Here is a 14,744-nt window from a genome sequence, read left to right on the forward strand (position 1 = left end):
TCTCTCTCTCTCTCTCTCTCTCTCTCTCTCTCTCTCTCTCTCTCTCTCTCTTTATGTATACATATCCCTCCCCCTCTCTCTCTCTCTGAAGGGTTAATATTATTTACGAAGACACCTAGTATTAAAAGGGATGTATCTTCAAATGCTGTTATAAAGGGGTTTCAAAGGTGACTATGCAATTTCAGTATCCTTTAACTCATAGAATTTCAAGACAAGTTGCAGAGTCAATTATCGACACCCGACGCTGCCAAAGACGAGTAAATACCAAATTCAATAAAACTTTTCACTAGTGTTTCCCCGGAACGCCAAACTCACACAAATGAGTTGCCGGGAATTCTGAACGGCGTCCCATTTCATGGCGAGGGCGCGAGGTGGCGGTGACGGCGGGCGGACAGAACACACACACACACACACTCGCCCACTTGCTACGCCCTTATTCTCCCGCTACATAAACAACACCCGCCCACGACCCTCGTCACTCTTCAAACTCTTCATTACCTCTTATGTAGCGCCCACATAGGAAATTCCTGAAGCTAAATGCCGAAAATTCTTCGAAAACCGAGACAAGGGGAGGGAGGGGAGTGGGGGGGGGGGTGAATCTGCAACCGCGCAATGGCTACCACGTGGTCGTGCGAGACGTAGCAAAGCGCGCTCGTTGAAGGTCTATCTATTTCTCTATCTCTGCCCTTTCGCGCCGGGCGTTCCTTGCGTGTAGGACAAGATAGAGCTCTCGAGGGAAGCGATTCGTCCTACATATAAACTACCGCTCTGTGACGTTAATGGTCGCAATAAACGTCCCGAAGTTGGTGAACATTAATAGATGATCAGGGCAGTTACTCCTCCGCCAGACATCACAGCTCGGTCACGCGCGGGACCGGCAACATTTCAACTTGCCAGACGTCTTGCGCAGATAAGCTTAGCAATTGAACGACCTTTCCCGGGTAGTCGTTTAACGACCGGGGAAGCCTCTCCGTGCGGCACCGCCTTCGCGTCCGCGGAAAAACAAAGGAACATCCGAGTCTGCGATAAATCCCCGTGATGCGTGCGGGGCTCATCAACCCCCCCCCCCTCCCCCCTCACCCCAGACGCCGCCATCTTGTTTCTCCTCTACCTTTTGTTAGCTCAGTGACCAAATACGTCGCTCTTCCAAACGCAGGAAGAAATAACAATAGAAGAGGTCGAGACGCAAAAAGGTAAAAACAAAATAAAACAAAATCAAATGATAACAAAGATAAAGAAATATGTACAGGATCAATAGAGAGACGAAGGAGCGGGGCCGGCCCATGACTCAGCGAGGGGCAGGATAAACTTTGAGATGTTTGAACACCATCAGCTGTCCACGTTACCTGCCTCACTACCGAATATACTACGGACAAAAGCAAAGAAAAAGTCGTGCGTGTATTCTGCATTCAAATATGTAACTTCGTTTTCCTGTTTTTACGACTTGTGTCTCGGAGAGTGCGTTTTAGATGAATAACAAGGGAACGTATAAGTTGATATGTGTAATAAATAATGTATAACAATCTTTGCATATATACATATATGCATGTATATATATATATATATATATATATATATATATATATATATATATATATACATATTTTTTTTTCTTCCTTTTTTTTACTTTTTTATAATGCATCATAATGATTTTTTTTCCAAGCCCGAGAGAGAATGATACCTGGAAAAGCACACTTTTTTGTTTATTAGTATTAAGGCCATTTAATTAAATCTAATCCCATTCCTTTTCCAGGTTCCTTATCAGTATTCATGTTTCAGCGTCGGTAAGTCCTATTTTTCTCTGAATGATACTGTTGTTACGACTTATTCAAATGATTCCTTTATTGTCTAAACTAACCACTGCGTATATTGACGGCGTAGTTAAGAATTAGACTGCATTAAACTAGAAGGGAGTCCGGGCAGCATCAGCGAGGGGAGGAGGGCGTCGAGGGCAAAAGGAGGGGAGAGAGAGAGAATGAAGGGGAACCGAGGGACGTAACAGGACCCAAGGCCAGGTCACAAACATTTACCCTCACGTCACTTTCCATGACCCGGAGCGTCACCCTTCGTCACCCGCGCCACACACGATACGTGCTTCGACGTCCATGCCCCCCACCCCCCCACCCCCACCACTACCCCGCCCTTTCTTCGGCCACGTGCATGCATATTCACACACGTATGTACTGTGGCGAGCGTATCGGTGACAGTGCTTATGCTTTTAGACGCGTATATCCGTTACACACAAACATATGCATAAACATTACTTTCTCTCGCCACTCCCGGCTCTTTGCTAGTGCTTATTTGCTTGTCTCTCTTTCTTCCTTCCTTACTCTCTCCCGCTCTTGCTCTTGCTCTCGCTCTTGCTCTCGCTCTTGCTCTCGCTCTTGCTCTCTGTCATCCTCTCTCCTATAAACTTTTAAAAAACTTTGACCAGCTCTCTCTCCATTCAATCTTTCGGTCCAGCGTTATCGCCCGTCCTCTTGTGTTTAATTACCGTAACGCCGGACTTTATTGGCCCTTACGTCCGTTCCTCCGTCTGGCCGCCAAGAGATAAAAACTAAAAGAACAGAAATGGCGAAAGACAAATAAAAAGAAAGGATAAGAAAAGACAAGAGGAAAATGAACTTTCAAGAATTCCAGACCGAAATGAACTGTGTTGAGGAAGATAACCCGAGACCAAGTTGCTTTCACATGGCTTGTCCGGCCGTTTTTGCCGTCTGCTAACGACCGGCGCGGTGCGTTCGTTATTTTTTCCTTCTGATAATTACTTTTATCTTATTTCCTCTTTCCCTTTTTTTCGCATTTCTAGCTATCTCCCTTCCCGAATGTGTATTTTTCTTCTTAGTGTTTGCCCTCTTCCTTAAATTATTATTAAATGTTTGCCTTCTCGATTTTTTTTTTTTTAGTTTATTTTTTTTACGGCCATCTGTTCCCCTAGGGATGCGTTCCAAAAAAACAAATTTCAAGTTCTTGTCTCGTAACACCAGACAGGGCGAGAAGACAAGAACAATGCCAAGATATCAACAACAGTGATAATAATAATAATAATGACAAAAATACTACTAATAATAAGGGGAAGAAGAAAAAAAATAAGAAGAGGAAGCAGAAGAAAATAATCAGGAACAACTACAACAACAGCAACTCTACAACCAAATAGTAATAAAAAATATATGCGCAAAATAACAAACACGTCCGCGTAACCTCCACGGGGAAAGAGTCGCCCGCTTATTTTTTTTCAAATTCTAAAAAAAAGAAAAAAAAAAAGAAAAAAGAAAGAAAGGCAAGAAGTTCCCAAAAAAGAGTCGGGCTGCGACGGGTGAGCGGGCGGGCGGGCGGCCGGGCAGGTGCAGCCGCGTCCGTCATGCAGCTCTAGCCCCGGAACGAACATGCAGAGCCAAGCGACGTGCATGACCGGTGTACACCATCCTTAAAGCCTCACTGCCGCGCGCGCGGTGTGTGGAACGTGACAAATCCCAGGTTTCAGTTGAGGAAAATAAGGCCAACAAAAAATGTATAAACGAAAGAAAGAACGAAAATATAACGTCGCATTTTTTTTTAAGTTGTGTACTTCTTTTTCACATAACCCTATCCCTATTCTTTAGCGAAGGGAAAATTTTTCTCTCTTTTAATTGTAAGCTAACCCGATACACACACATACACATGCGCACACTAACACACACACACACACACACACACACACACACACACACACACACACACACACCCAAACCCATACACACATTCACACCCATACACCCACACACACACAGACACACACACACACACACACACACACACACATACACACACACACCCATACACCCACACCCATACACCCACACCCACACCCATACACCCACACCCACACCCATACACCCACACACGTACACACACACGGACGCACATAAGAACACAACAGGTAACCGCCGGACAAAGGGTTGTACCATAACATCCCCGCAAACTGTTTTTAATCTTCCCTTTGTCGTAAACGCTCCACGGGCCTCCTTCTCTGTGACATAACGCTTCCCTCCATAACACAAGTGGTCCTCCATCTTTGTAAACATCCTGCCGGGTAGAAACTGTGACTTCTCTATCCATCCCCCCCACTCGCTCTTACTCTTTTGCTCTCCCTCTTGCTCTTGATCTCCCTCTCCCTCTCCCTCTCCCTCTCCCTCTCCCTCTCCCTCTCCCTTCCTCCCTCTCAACATATATATTTTTCAAGTCCCCGTCACCTCACTACCACGACAACATAAACACAAACAAGAGGTAAAATGAGAGGGGGATGGGAAAACAATCTCTCTCTATATAAATATAGACACCCTGTCGCCCTTGAAAAAAAATGTAAATGTAATATGGAGTGAACAAAGCTTCGTCTAAATCTGGTAAACGGATGAACCTAGAATTTTCAGAGCGACGCCGGGCGGAGTGGAGTGGGCTGGGCTGGGCCGGGCTGAGGTGGGCGGTGGGCGGTGGGTGGAAGGTGGTGGAGGGAGAGGCGAAGATGGAGACTGGAGGTAAGTCGGTCGGGCTGAGGTTGTGGGGGGGGGGGGGTCGAAAGGAGGGACTCTGAGACTGTGCTTCATATTCTCGGGTAAAGCTTTACACTTGGGGAACATAGGATGATACAAGGGTAACTCTTCTAGACGTGATGACATAAATCAGAAGATACAAATAAAGAAAAAATCTTTATTCTGTAAGAGAAAAGAAAAATAAACAAATATATGCATAAATATATAGATAAATAAATCTAGATAGTTATATATCGACATATATAGTTATAATATAATTAATATATATAGTATATAATAGATATATATATATTATATATATTATATTTATAAATATATAATTATATACATAATATATAATATATATATATATATACATATATATATGTATATATATATATACATATATATATGTATATATATACATATATATATATATATATATATATATATATATATATATAAACAAGGAAATAATAATAAAACACGTTCAGACGTTTTTGTCGGGACATGAAAAAAAAATCTGTGCGGTTAAAGAAAGCACACCCTAGCGCCACCCCACCCCCCCTCCTCCCCTATCCAACCTCTCCCCATAACGTTCTCGGTGGTCTCGCAGCCTCAGCCCTCCCCCCCCCCTTCCCCAGCTCCCCTAACCCCCTAGCTCCGTGAGGGTCATGAACCACCTCTTCTCGCCCTCGCAGCTGCCGGGGTCACCTCCTCCAGGCCGCCCATGCCTTATCGACCAACATCTCGTACACGACAAAGTAGCGTCACTGGAGCTTCGCCGTGTACACGTCGTGGGAGGGAACAATGGCCCGTACATGGTGCACGAGACGCTCGTACATGAGCACGTAGATCCTCATTCACGCGGGTTCGCTCTCTCTCTCTCTCTCTCTCTCTCTCTCTCTCTCTCTCTCTCTCTCTCTCTCTCTCTCTCTCTCTCTCTCTCTCTCTCTCTCTCTCTCTCTCTCTCTCTCTTAAGGATGACCGATGATAGTGACCTCCACGATGAGAAAAGTGGAGGCGATTTGATGGTATCGACCGCCCAGGAGGCCGAGCCCGAAGACTAAAAACAAAGAGAGTGATCGTAAAGGAGTCCTTACGTGGCACAGCCGGGGTCGTGTTACAAGTGGGGGGAGGGGAGTAGAAGGGAAAGGAAGGGAAGGGAAGGGAAGGGAAGGGAAGGGAGGGGAAGGGAGGGGAAGGGAGGGGAAGGGAGGGGAGGGGAGGGGAGGGAAGGGAAGGGAAGGGAAGTGATGGGAAGGGAGGCGTCTGGAGGGGAGGGCAGGGTGAGAGGAGGGGTCTGGAGGGAAGGGCAGGGTGAGAGGAGGGGTCTGGAAGGGAGGGAACGGGAGGGAGAGGGAGGAAAAGGGTGGAGGGAAGAAAAGGACGAAAAGAAGCAAGGAGGAAGAGGAGAAGGAAGCATAGGAGAGAGAAGAAATATACGTAAGACGAGGGGAGAAATGATCTGGTTAACTTCCTGTTGCCCTTTACCTCTCTTTAGCCCCTCAGTCATTACTACCTCGCGGGTGGAAGCAGTCCGACCTCCCGCTCAGTCGAATCAAAGCACACTTCGGCCACTCCACGCAGCGCCCAAGAAGGGCAGATCCTGTAAGGAGACTCGTGCTGGAAATCTCATCTCTCGGGGGAACAATTTTATCGATTTACTCAACTCGAGATTCTTGCTAACAAAGCCATGTTTCACGACAACATGTGCATTGCAACATAACGGCAATCAGGGAGGAAAGTCAACACAGCAACAGGGATGTGTGGCTTGGGCGCGGCGGCGTGTGTGCGCGCGTGGCAGCTGCAGGTAAGCCAGCCTCTTAACCCGGGGCGCCACAAGTGCCCTCGGAGCAATCGGGCAACAATCGCACCTTTGTCTACACACATCTCGACCCGCGCGGAAGATGCCAGCTATGATACCTCACTCGAGGCGCAAGAACGTGTTGTCCCTCAGAGGCCATAGGGTCGATCGCCTCGGTGATGGCCAACGGATATATGACCCTTAGCTTTTAAATCTGTTGCGAAGGATTTATCATATGAGTGGGGGAGGTGTAGGCTTCGGTTTACGGTAAGTTCCGGATTCTGAGACGCTCCTTCGCTGATGCCGAGTTAATTTTAGACCCTTGAGGGTGCTCATAATAGCATTAAGGTAAGGTCTGAGTTGCTCCAAAAGGGAATGCATCGGCGCAATAGAAGGACTTGACTTGGAATGTGAGGTTACTCTTCATCGCTGACGCAATAGCCACTTAAAATAATATCTCTCATGTCTCTTACTCGAGACCCCATTAATTCGGTATTGACGAGAAAACAAATGCATAAACAGATAAACAAATAAGAATATGCAAATTCAGATTTTAAAAGTTGCGTAAGCATTCGACAGTGAGGAGGCTGGCTTACTGCAGAGTCCCTGACGCTATATCATCAGAGGTTACCATCCCACCTTGTCTTGTTGCCACGGGAAGATAACCTGGAATACAATAGCGAACGGTGCGAAGGGCGGGGCAGACAGCAGGGGGGAGGTGAGGAGGGTGGGGGGAGAGACATCTAAGCCGGTGGGGAAGAAACAACCACGTGGGTCGAGGTGGAAACGAGGTTAACGTAGTGTTAGTAGTTGCGGTCGGGGCAAACAGGCGAGGAGAGAGAGCAGGGAGGGATGCACGTCACCTGGCACACCGCGGGGGAGTAAAATGAAAGTTTATTAATATTTGATCGATGATGACTCGAGCGCGGGAGAATGCCTAGCGGGGTCCTGTGAATATTGATGGCGGAGCGCTTAGCCTAAACGCCTCATCTCGAGCGGGCGAATCAATCTCGGAGAAAGTGCACACTGGCGATCCCAGCCTCCCCGGGGACACATTCGTCCGTCCGACCCAAACGTCCTGACGCTCCTCTCCGTCCCAAAAATCTTCCCACGGGACGCATTCCCCCCTGGCGGCCGGCCCATGATGGCGTCATCACCACCTCCGCGCCGGAGAGGTCGCCGCCATCGCCATATACTCTTCGAGAAGCGACACCAATCACTTCCTTACGTCGAAGTTATCCTGGAAGAGTCCCCCTTTCCCCCTCCCCGCACCCCTACCCCGCGACCCTCCGACTCTCTTAGCCTGATGCATGGGATAAGCGCTCAGCCAATTGATCCCTTGATAATGTCCAGCCACATGAGAGCTTAGCCGAGTACACGAGACGATCCATAAGGTCATCATAGGTGATGGGGAAAGGGGGGGGGAGGAGTACAGGGAAGAGGTGACCTGTTTATTATGACGTTTTTTTTTACTCTGATCTACTCATGCTTCTCGTCCCAGAAATAATAATCAATGAAAAACAGGAAAACAAACGTGGTGCAATAGTAAAATGTGCGATAACCCTCCTGTAGTCAGCTGATTTTTTGTTTATTTTTTTAAACTTCGGGGTCAAAATCCGGGATCAGAAGAGGGGGGGTCATCCATCAAGCCAAAGGGTATACAAGGAGGTGACAACCCTTACCATATAAGAAAGATAATGCAACGTTTGTCAAAATCAGTAATGCACACTGAGGGAAAGATGCACACGAGAAATGAGGCGAATGTTGCAGTCCTGTAGCGGTGCAAAGAAAGAAGAGAGATGCGACACGCGGAAGTTTACCAAGTTCTGTTATGCCTGACCTTTCGCTCTTTCTCTCCCCTCCCTTAGCCCTCCCTTGCTCACCACCACCCTTCCCATGCCCCTCCCTTCCACACCACCACCCTTCCCCCGCCCCTCCCTTCCACACCACCACCCTTCCCCCGCCCCTCCCTTCCACACCACCACCCTTCCCCTGCCCCTCCCCTCCCTACCACCCTCCCCCTGCCAACCACTCCCGCCCCAAACCTCAACCGGGCCACTATGGTTGAGTGGAGACGTTGCCTCAGCGGGACGAACTTCTCCACCATATGGCATGGGCATCGACCCCCTTGCGATGGCTGACTCCGGGGTATTTATGGCTATGGTACCATGGATCTACTTCTGTGCCTGTGTCTCTTTCTATTACACTCATCCTATTCTTCATCTTCATTTTTGAATGTTGTTCTTATCTTTATTCATGTAATTATCATCATTATTATCATATTTTTTACTACGAGCTTTACTTCATATTATCGTCATTATTTTTGTTTATCATTATTGAAATTACAATCATCAATTATCGCCACTTTTTAACATTTTCACCTCTTTATCTCATACTCCACCCCCTCCTCCCTCCACCCTTGACAGCCAAACTAGCGAGCAAGTGATTATTGGGGGGGGGGGGGTTAGAGGGTGAAAGGGTAAGATGGAAGGAGGGTGGGGAGGGGGGGATGCCTATGCTAATAAGAAACATCATCAAAGCCTTATGCATTTATTAGAGTGAAGAGCCCAGAGTATCTGAGAGAGAGAGAGAGAGAGAGAGAGAGAGAGAGAGAGAGAGAGAGAGAGAGAGAGAGAGAGAGAGAGAGAGAGAGAAGGGGGATGGGTTGTATCCATACTTCAATACCGATTTATTAATGCAATGAATCTTATTAAGATATGGAAATAGCGATCAATGGACATGATATAAAGATTCTGACACTGGAAAAGAGAGATATGTCAGTTAGCTGTATGTGTGCGTATGTGTGTGTGTGTGTGTGTGTGTGTGTGTGTGTGTGTGTGTGTGTGTGTGTGTGTGTGTGTGTGTGTGTGTGTGTGTGTGTGTGTGTGTGTGTGTGTGTGTGTGTGTGTGTGTGTCTGTGTGTGTGTGTGTGCATGTGCGTGTGCGTGTGCATGTGCGTGTGCGCGTGCGCGTGCGCGTGTGTGTGCTAGCGTGCGCGTCTGTATCTCTATGTGTGTATAGTCTTAAGATTTCATTATGAATTCAATGGAAGCTCCAAAGAGACTCATCTATGATAAGAAGAAAATTATCATGCAAGCTCAGAGAGGCCAACCTTGAGACGTCAGTGTGAATCCTAAAGTCAGAGATCAGAGAGACTTCGGAAAAGAGGCTTGGTTCCTTTACCTTTGATACTCACCCTCTTCATCATACACACATCCCTCGCTCGCTCTCTCGCCCCCTCTCTCTATCCCTCTTATTTCTTTTTCCACCTCCCATCTCTCTTCTAGTACTCGTACTCTCTCTTTCTCTCTCTCTCTCTCTCTCTCTCTCTCTCTCTCTCTCTCTCTCTCTCTCTCTCTCTCTCTCTCTCTCTCTCTCTCTCTCTCTCTCTCTCCCTTTTTTTTCTCTCTCTTTCATACAGAAACACACAGACACACACAGGCACACACACACACACACACACACACACACACAAACATGCACACACACACACACACACACACACACACGTCCACCTCGTACACTTCACAAAATAAATAACCCTTCAAAACCAAAAGTCATAACAAACACTGCTATTGTTTATCCTACGAGCATTAAAACCCAGCGGGGTGGAACACAAACACATAGGGTATAGGCATAGGGAAGGCTGCATGAGGGAGGGAGGTAGGGGGGTAGAAGGGGGAAGGCTATAGGGAAAGGGATAAGGAGGGAGAGGGGGGAGGGTATGAGCAGGGAGGGAAAGGAGGGGAGAAGAGAGACGGAAAGGGTGTAGAGGAAACACTAGAATGGAAATCGTCCCTTCTGTCACCTACGGCTTCTATGATGACATGAAACGCGATACACTTGGTGCCACTGGTTTTATATATGTGTCTACGTACGCGTACAGATATAAATACATACACACACACACACACACATGCAGACGCACATGCACACGCAAACACACTTATAAATAAATAAATAAATAAATAAATAAATAAATATATATATATATAAATTTATTTATTTATAAGTATATATATATATATATATATATATATATATATATATATATATATATATATATATATATATATATATATATATATATATATATATATATATATATATATATATATATATATATGTCAAAATAATAAGATCACTGCAGAACATTGCTGGATATTCTCACTCCCACATTGCGCAATCAAGAAAAGATCCCTGCAAAGAGGCCCATATGAAACCTTAAGACTTCCCCTCCCCCACCCCCAACATCCGGCAGCAGTGGCAATCAGGCTCTTCCTCCCTGACTGCCACTCTACAAGAACTGCCAAGCAACGCCCCCCATCCGCATGACTCGCCACAAGACAGCTTAATATAAAATGTAGCCAGCACACTCTCCAAGAACGGGAAATCCACATCAAGCTCAAGAGTTCAAAATATGAACAAAACGCGAAGGCTTTCACTACCTAATACCAGCGAACTAGAAGCGCTTTTCAGCCTACCGATTCTTCCCCCTCCCTTACTCCCTTCCACTTCCCCTTCCCCTTCTCCCCTTACCCGCTTTCCCCTTAAATCTTGACTGGTATAGTTTGGCGCGAAAAGGGGATGGGATCCGAGAAGGGGTAGTGTGCAATGGTATTTATATTTAACACGAATGCAGTTTGTAATTAGTATAAATACATACATATATACATCCATATATGCACATATAAAAAACAAAAACAGTCACACACGCGCGCTCGCGTGCACACACACACACACACACACACACACACACACACACACACACACACACACACACACACACACAATGCAGTTACTAAATTTCTTACTGGAAAGATTTAATTAATGTTTATCACAATATCTATTTCTCACTACAGCTGTGTTTTTTCTGTATAGAGAAAGGTTTACCAAAACTGAATCAGATTGACGGGTGACACCAGTCTGGATGGGATTGGCTTACAAATCATGTTGTGGTTGTTGTCATACACCAATATAACTATCGTATTAATACATGTCACTGTGGGTTTATCAAAATATGTTTTTTCCTTTAATCATATATTTATAAATATAAATATAAATATATATATATATATATATATATATATATATATATATACATCTATATATGTATGTATGTATGTGTGTATTTATGTATGTATGTATGTATGTATGTATGTATGTATGTATGTATGTATGTATGTATGTATGTATGTATGTATGTATGTATGTATGTATGTATGTATGTATGTATGCATGCATGCATGCATGTATGTATGTATGTATGTATGTATGTATGTATAGATTTTCTTTTTTTCTTTTTCTACTATATCGGGAAAATTCCCTCGCCTAGCTGTACATTCTAACATTGCCCTTCCCTGAAAGAAGCTCTCCTCCCCCAGCATCAAATGGCCAATCTAACAGAGTCGTCCTTTCCAGGTTGCTGCTGGCGGCCGTGGCGTGCGTGTGGGGCGCGAGAGGAAACATGGACATGTCCAAGATCCGACGGGAGGGCGGCGCTACCATCACCTCTTCGACGCTGGCCTGGGTGCACGTGAGCGAGGGCGTGCACACGGCGCACGCGGTACAGGTTACAGAGGATGATCCCGCTACAGTGTGGTGTCGTGCCGAGAAGCATGGCACGTTCGTAGCCGGTGCCATGCACGGTGGAGTGTGCTCCGTGCCTTTCCTCGGGAAAGTGCTACGCGTTGAGGGCGACTTCGAGGTACTGGTGTCCGTGAATGGCTCCGCGAAGGTGAGGTACGTGCAGTGGGACCGCTACATGGCTCCCCCACACAACGCCGTGGCTGCGCACGCGAAACGCTTCCTGGCGGTGCGTGAAGGCAAGAACAGCTTTCCTCAAGCGGGCTTCCTGGCGCCACAAGAGCGTCGCGCCCATCTGGTCGCAGGCGCCGACGTCGTCCGTGTGGACGCTGCCATGGTGCTCGTGGAGGACGAGCCTGTGTCGTACGACCTCCGAGGCATCACACTGGACAGCTATATAAACGTCACGACTGTGGACACAGTGCTGGCCGAGGCCTTGCTGCTCAACCCCGGCCCCTCTCGGCAGCACGTGGTGGAGGAACGCGAAGTGGTGGTGAAGCAACTGTCCTACTGGGGCAGCGTCAAGGGCACTTACGTCGGCTTGCCCTCGCACGTGGTGTCTCCGCCGCCCGAAACCGAGGAGCACGACCTGGTCTGGGGTATTCAGAACGAGTTCGACCGCATGCAGCGACAGATCCTGGAGTACGACCTTCCTCCCGGCACGGGCGTGAGGGTCCACCTCATCGGAACCGTGCGCACGACAGAAGCGCCCTACAACGGCAAGCTGACCACCACGTACCAGGACGGGAGCCAGGTCTCTCGCGTCATCGAGGGCCTCCACATGGACCAGCGGCTGGTGCTGCTCAGCGCTAACTACTCCTCCCCGTACTACATTCACAACAACACCGTGCTCGACATCCCCGCGCAAAAGACGATGCTCTACAGCTCCACCACCACCACGACCACCACCACCACGACCACCACTACCACCCCCGAGCCGCCCAAGATGTCCATGGTCGGGCCCGAGAAGCCGAAGAGCGACTCGCTGAGCACCACCTCTCAGCACGACGTGCCGCTGGTGGCCGACAGTGGCGCGGCTCGACTCGCCGTGTGGCCCGCGCTGGCCGCCCTCCTCACTCTCGCCGCCGCTCGCGCCTGAGGCCCTCTCGAGACGGAGCTCGGAGGCGAAAACTTTCTGTGACAATGTGATCTTGTGAATTTATGCTACAAGTGTTTCGTTGATCATATCTACTCTACTGGTTTAGTACTGATATGGCTGTATCTAATGTACATCTTGGAATAACTTGATGTCTGAATTATTAATCTCATAGCGACTTATAAGCAGTGTGTGTGTTTGTATATGAACGTGTATGTGTGCGTGTATGTGTATGTGTGATGAAATAAAACGTACTGCCAAGACTCTACGTCTTGCGTCACAGGTGGTACATATGAATTGCACAAAGTGCTTCTCCCTGAGTCCTGCGAGGGACGCCTCTTTTCCTGAAGGATAGGCCACGGCATTACGACGGCGAAGTCGCTTCCACACGCCACATCGTACTTGAAATCCGTGAAACGCACAGCTTCCCCTTGGCAGCGCAGCCCACAACAGTCGGCAGGGAGTGCCACCGCTGCCGTGCGTCCCCAGGGCCACCGAGTCGCCGACGACGCAGCGCGACATCACAGCCTCCGCCAGGCTATAAAGGAACGAATGGTTATCGGACAGTCATCGCTTTACGAGTGTTCTATTTAATGCAAAGTCTAATTGTGAAAGTGCGTGTAAAGGTGTAGGGGAAGAGGATGTAAACAAGTTTGTTTTTAAGGATATGTATATTAAATACGAGCGTCAAAAGAGTGTAAAACGTCAGAGGTGTTCATGATATAGACTAGATGATACTGGAGAGGTATATAATGAAATATGTTTAAGATGTGTTCTATATAAGTAAGGGTTTGGAAGAAGTGTGACTGGATGTAAATACTGCGTGTGTACAGCTCTTACTGTATATTATTATCGACATTAACCCTAGGTAGTGGCTATCTTGCGTGTTTGTACTCCCGTAACAATGTTCATTATGAGTTGCCGGTGACGTTAATTTATTTTCCGAGAAGTCCGCGTAGCCGAAGTGCGAGGCGCTCGCCCCGACGTCTGAAGTCGCCGTCAGGAAGATGCGACGCGACCTCTCGTTCTCGGGGCGTCGCCGTCTCGCGCGCACGTACGCACGCAACACCCACCCCTCCTTCCCAGACATTCCCTCGCCCACAGCTTGCAGACGATATACCCACAGCGACAGTAATCTCCGCTTCAGCCTCGCGTCGCCCCACCGGCCCGCGTCGAGGCGCCCCTCCCGCGCTGCGACGGCGAGACGGTGCGGCCAGGTCACTCTGTTGCCTCAATGTTGTGCGTTTGACGTAGTGTGTAGTGTGTGGATATCGCGAGCAGTCTCCTGCCGTGACTCTCCGGTTCGGAAGGGACACAACCACGCTGAACAACTTTGTACCTGTCCATGGAATAAACGTGCGACAAGGGCCGCTCTTTCATTATCCTGCTCTACTGAAGGTGCTCCAGGAAGCGATCATGCACAACGTGGGGTATTGTCCATATACAATATAATATCTACACATGCCAAGCAACAAGCAAAAGTACACTTTGTTGACAAAATGATGATATATGATAAAAGAGCAACAAGACGCGCAAAATCCATAAACCAAACACTAATAATAAACACTAGCCACAAAACAACACCTGTGACAAATCCACACCAAACAATAAAATGTAACATATGTCCCCCTGTCATTAAGTGCAAGAAGACATTTTCTGGCTAAACCACACATGCAACAAACATTTTTTGCTTCCTCCCTTACCCCATAAAATAGATAAGAAATATACACTTCTTGCTTTCTCTTTT

General features: G+C 47.4%; 1 protein-coding gene across 1 annotated transcript in view; it reads left to right on the top strand.

The window, feature by feature from the left end:
* Positions 1-14,364, top strand: part of LOC122253225 (protein unzipped) — a 50,615-nt gene extending 36,251 nt beyond the window's left edge. The window contains exon 2 of the mRNA XM_043016127.2: positions 11,737-14,364. Within this exon, the coding sequence (XP_042872061.2) occupies positions 11,737-13,000 (1,264 nt within the window). The 3' untranslated portion in view covers positions 13,001-14,364. The remainder of the gene's footprint in view (positions 1-11,736) is intronic.
* The last annotated feature ends 380 nt before the right edge of the window (positions 14,365-14,744 follow it).

Source organism: Penaeus japonicus, unplaced genomic scaffold (assembly GCF_977035675.1).
Source record: "Penaeus japonicus unplaced genomic scaffold, GWHDUDI00000001_assembly GWHDUDI00000023, whole genome shotgun sequence".
NCBI classification, from domain to species: Eukaryota; Metazoa; Arthropoda; class Malacostraca; order Decapoda; family Penaeidae; genus Penaeus; species Penaeus japonicus.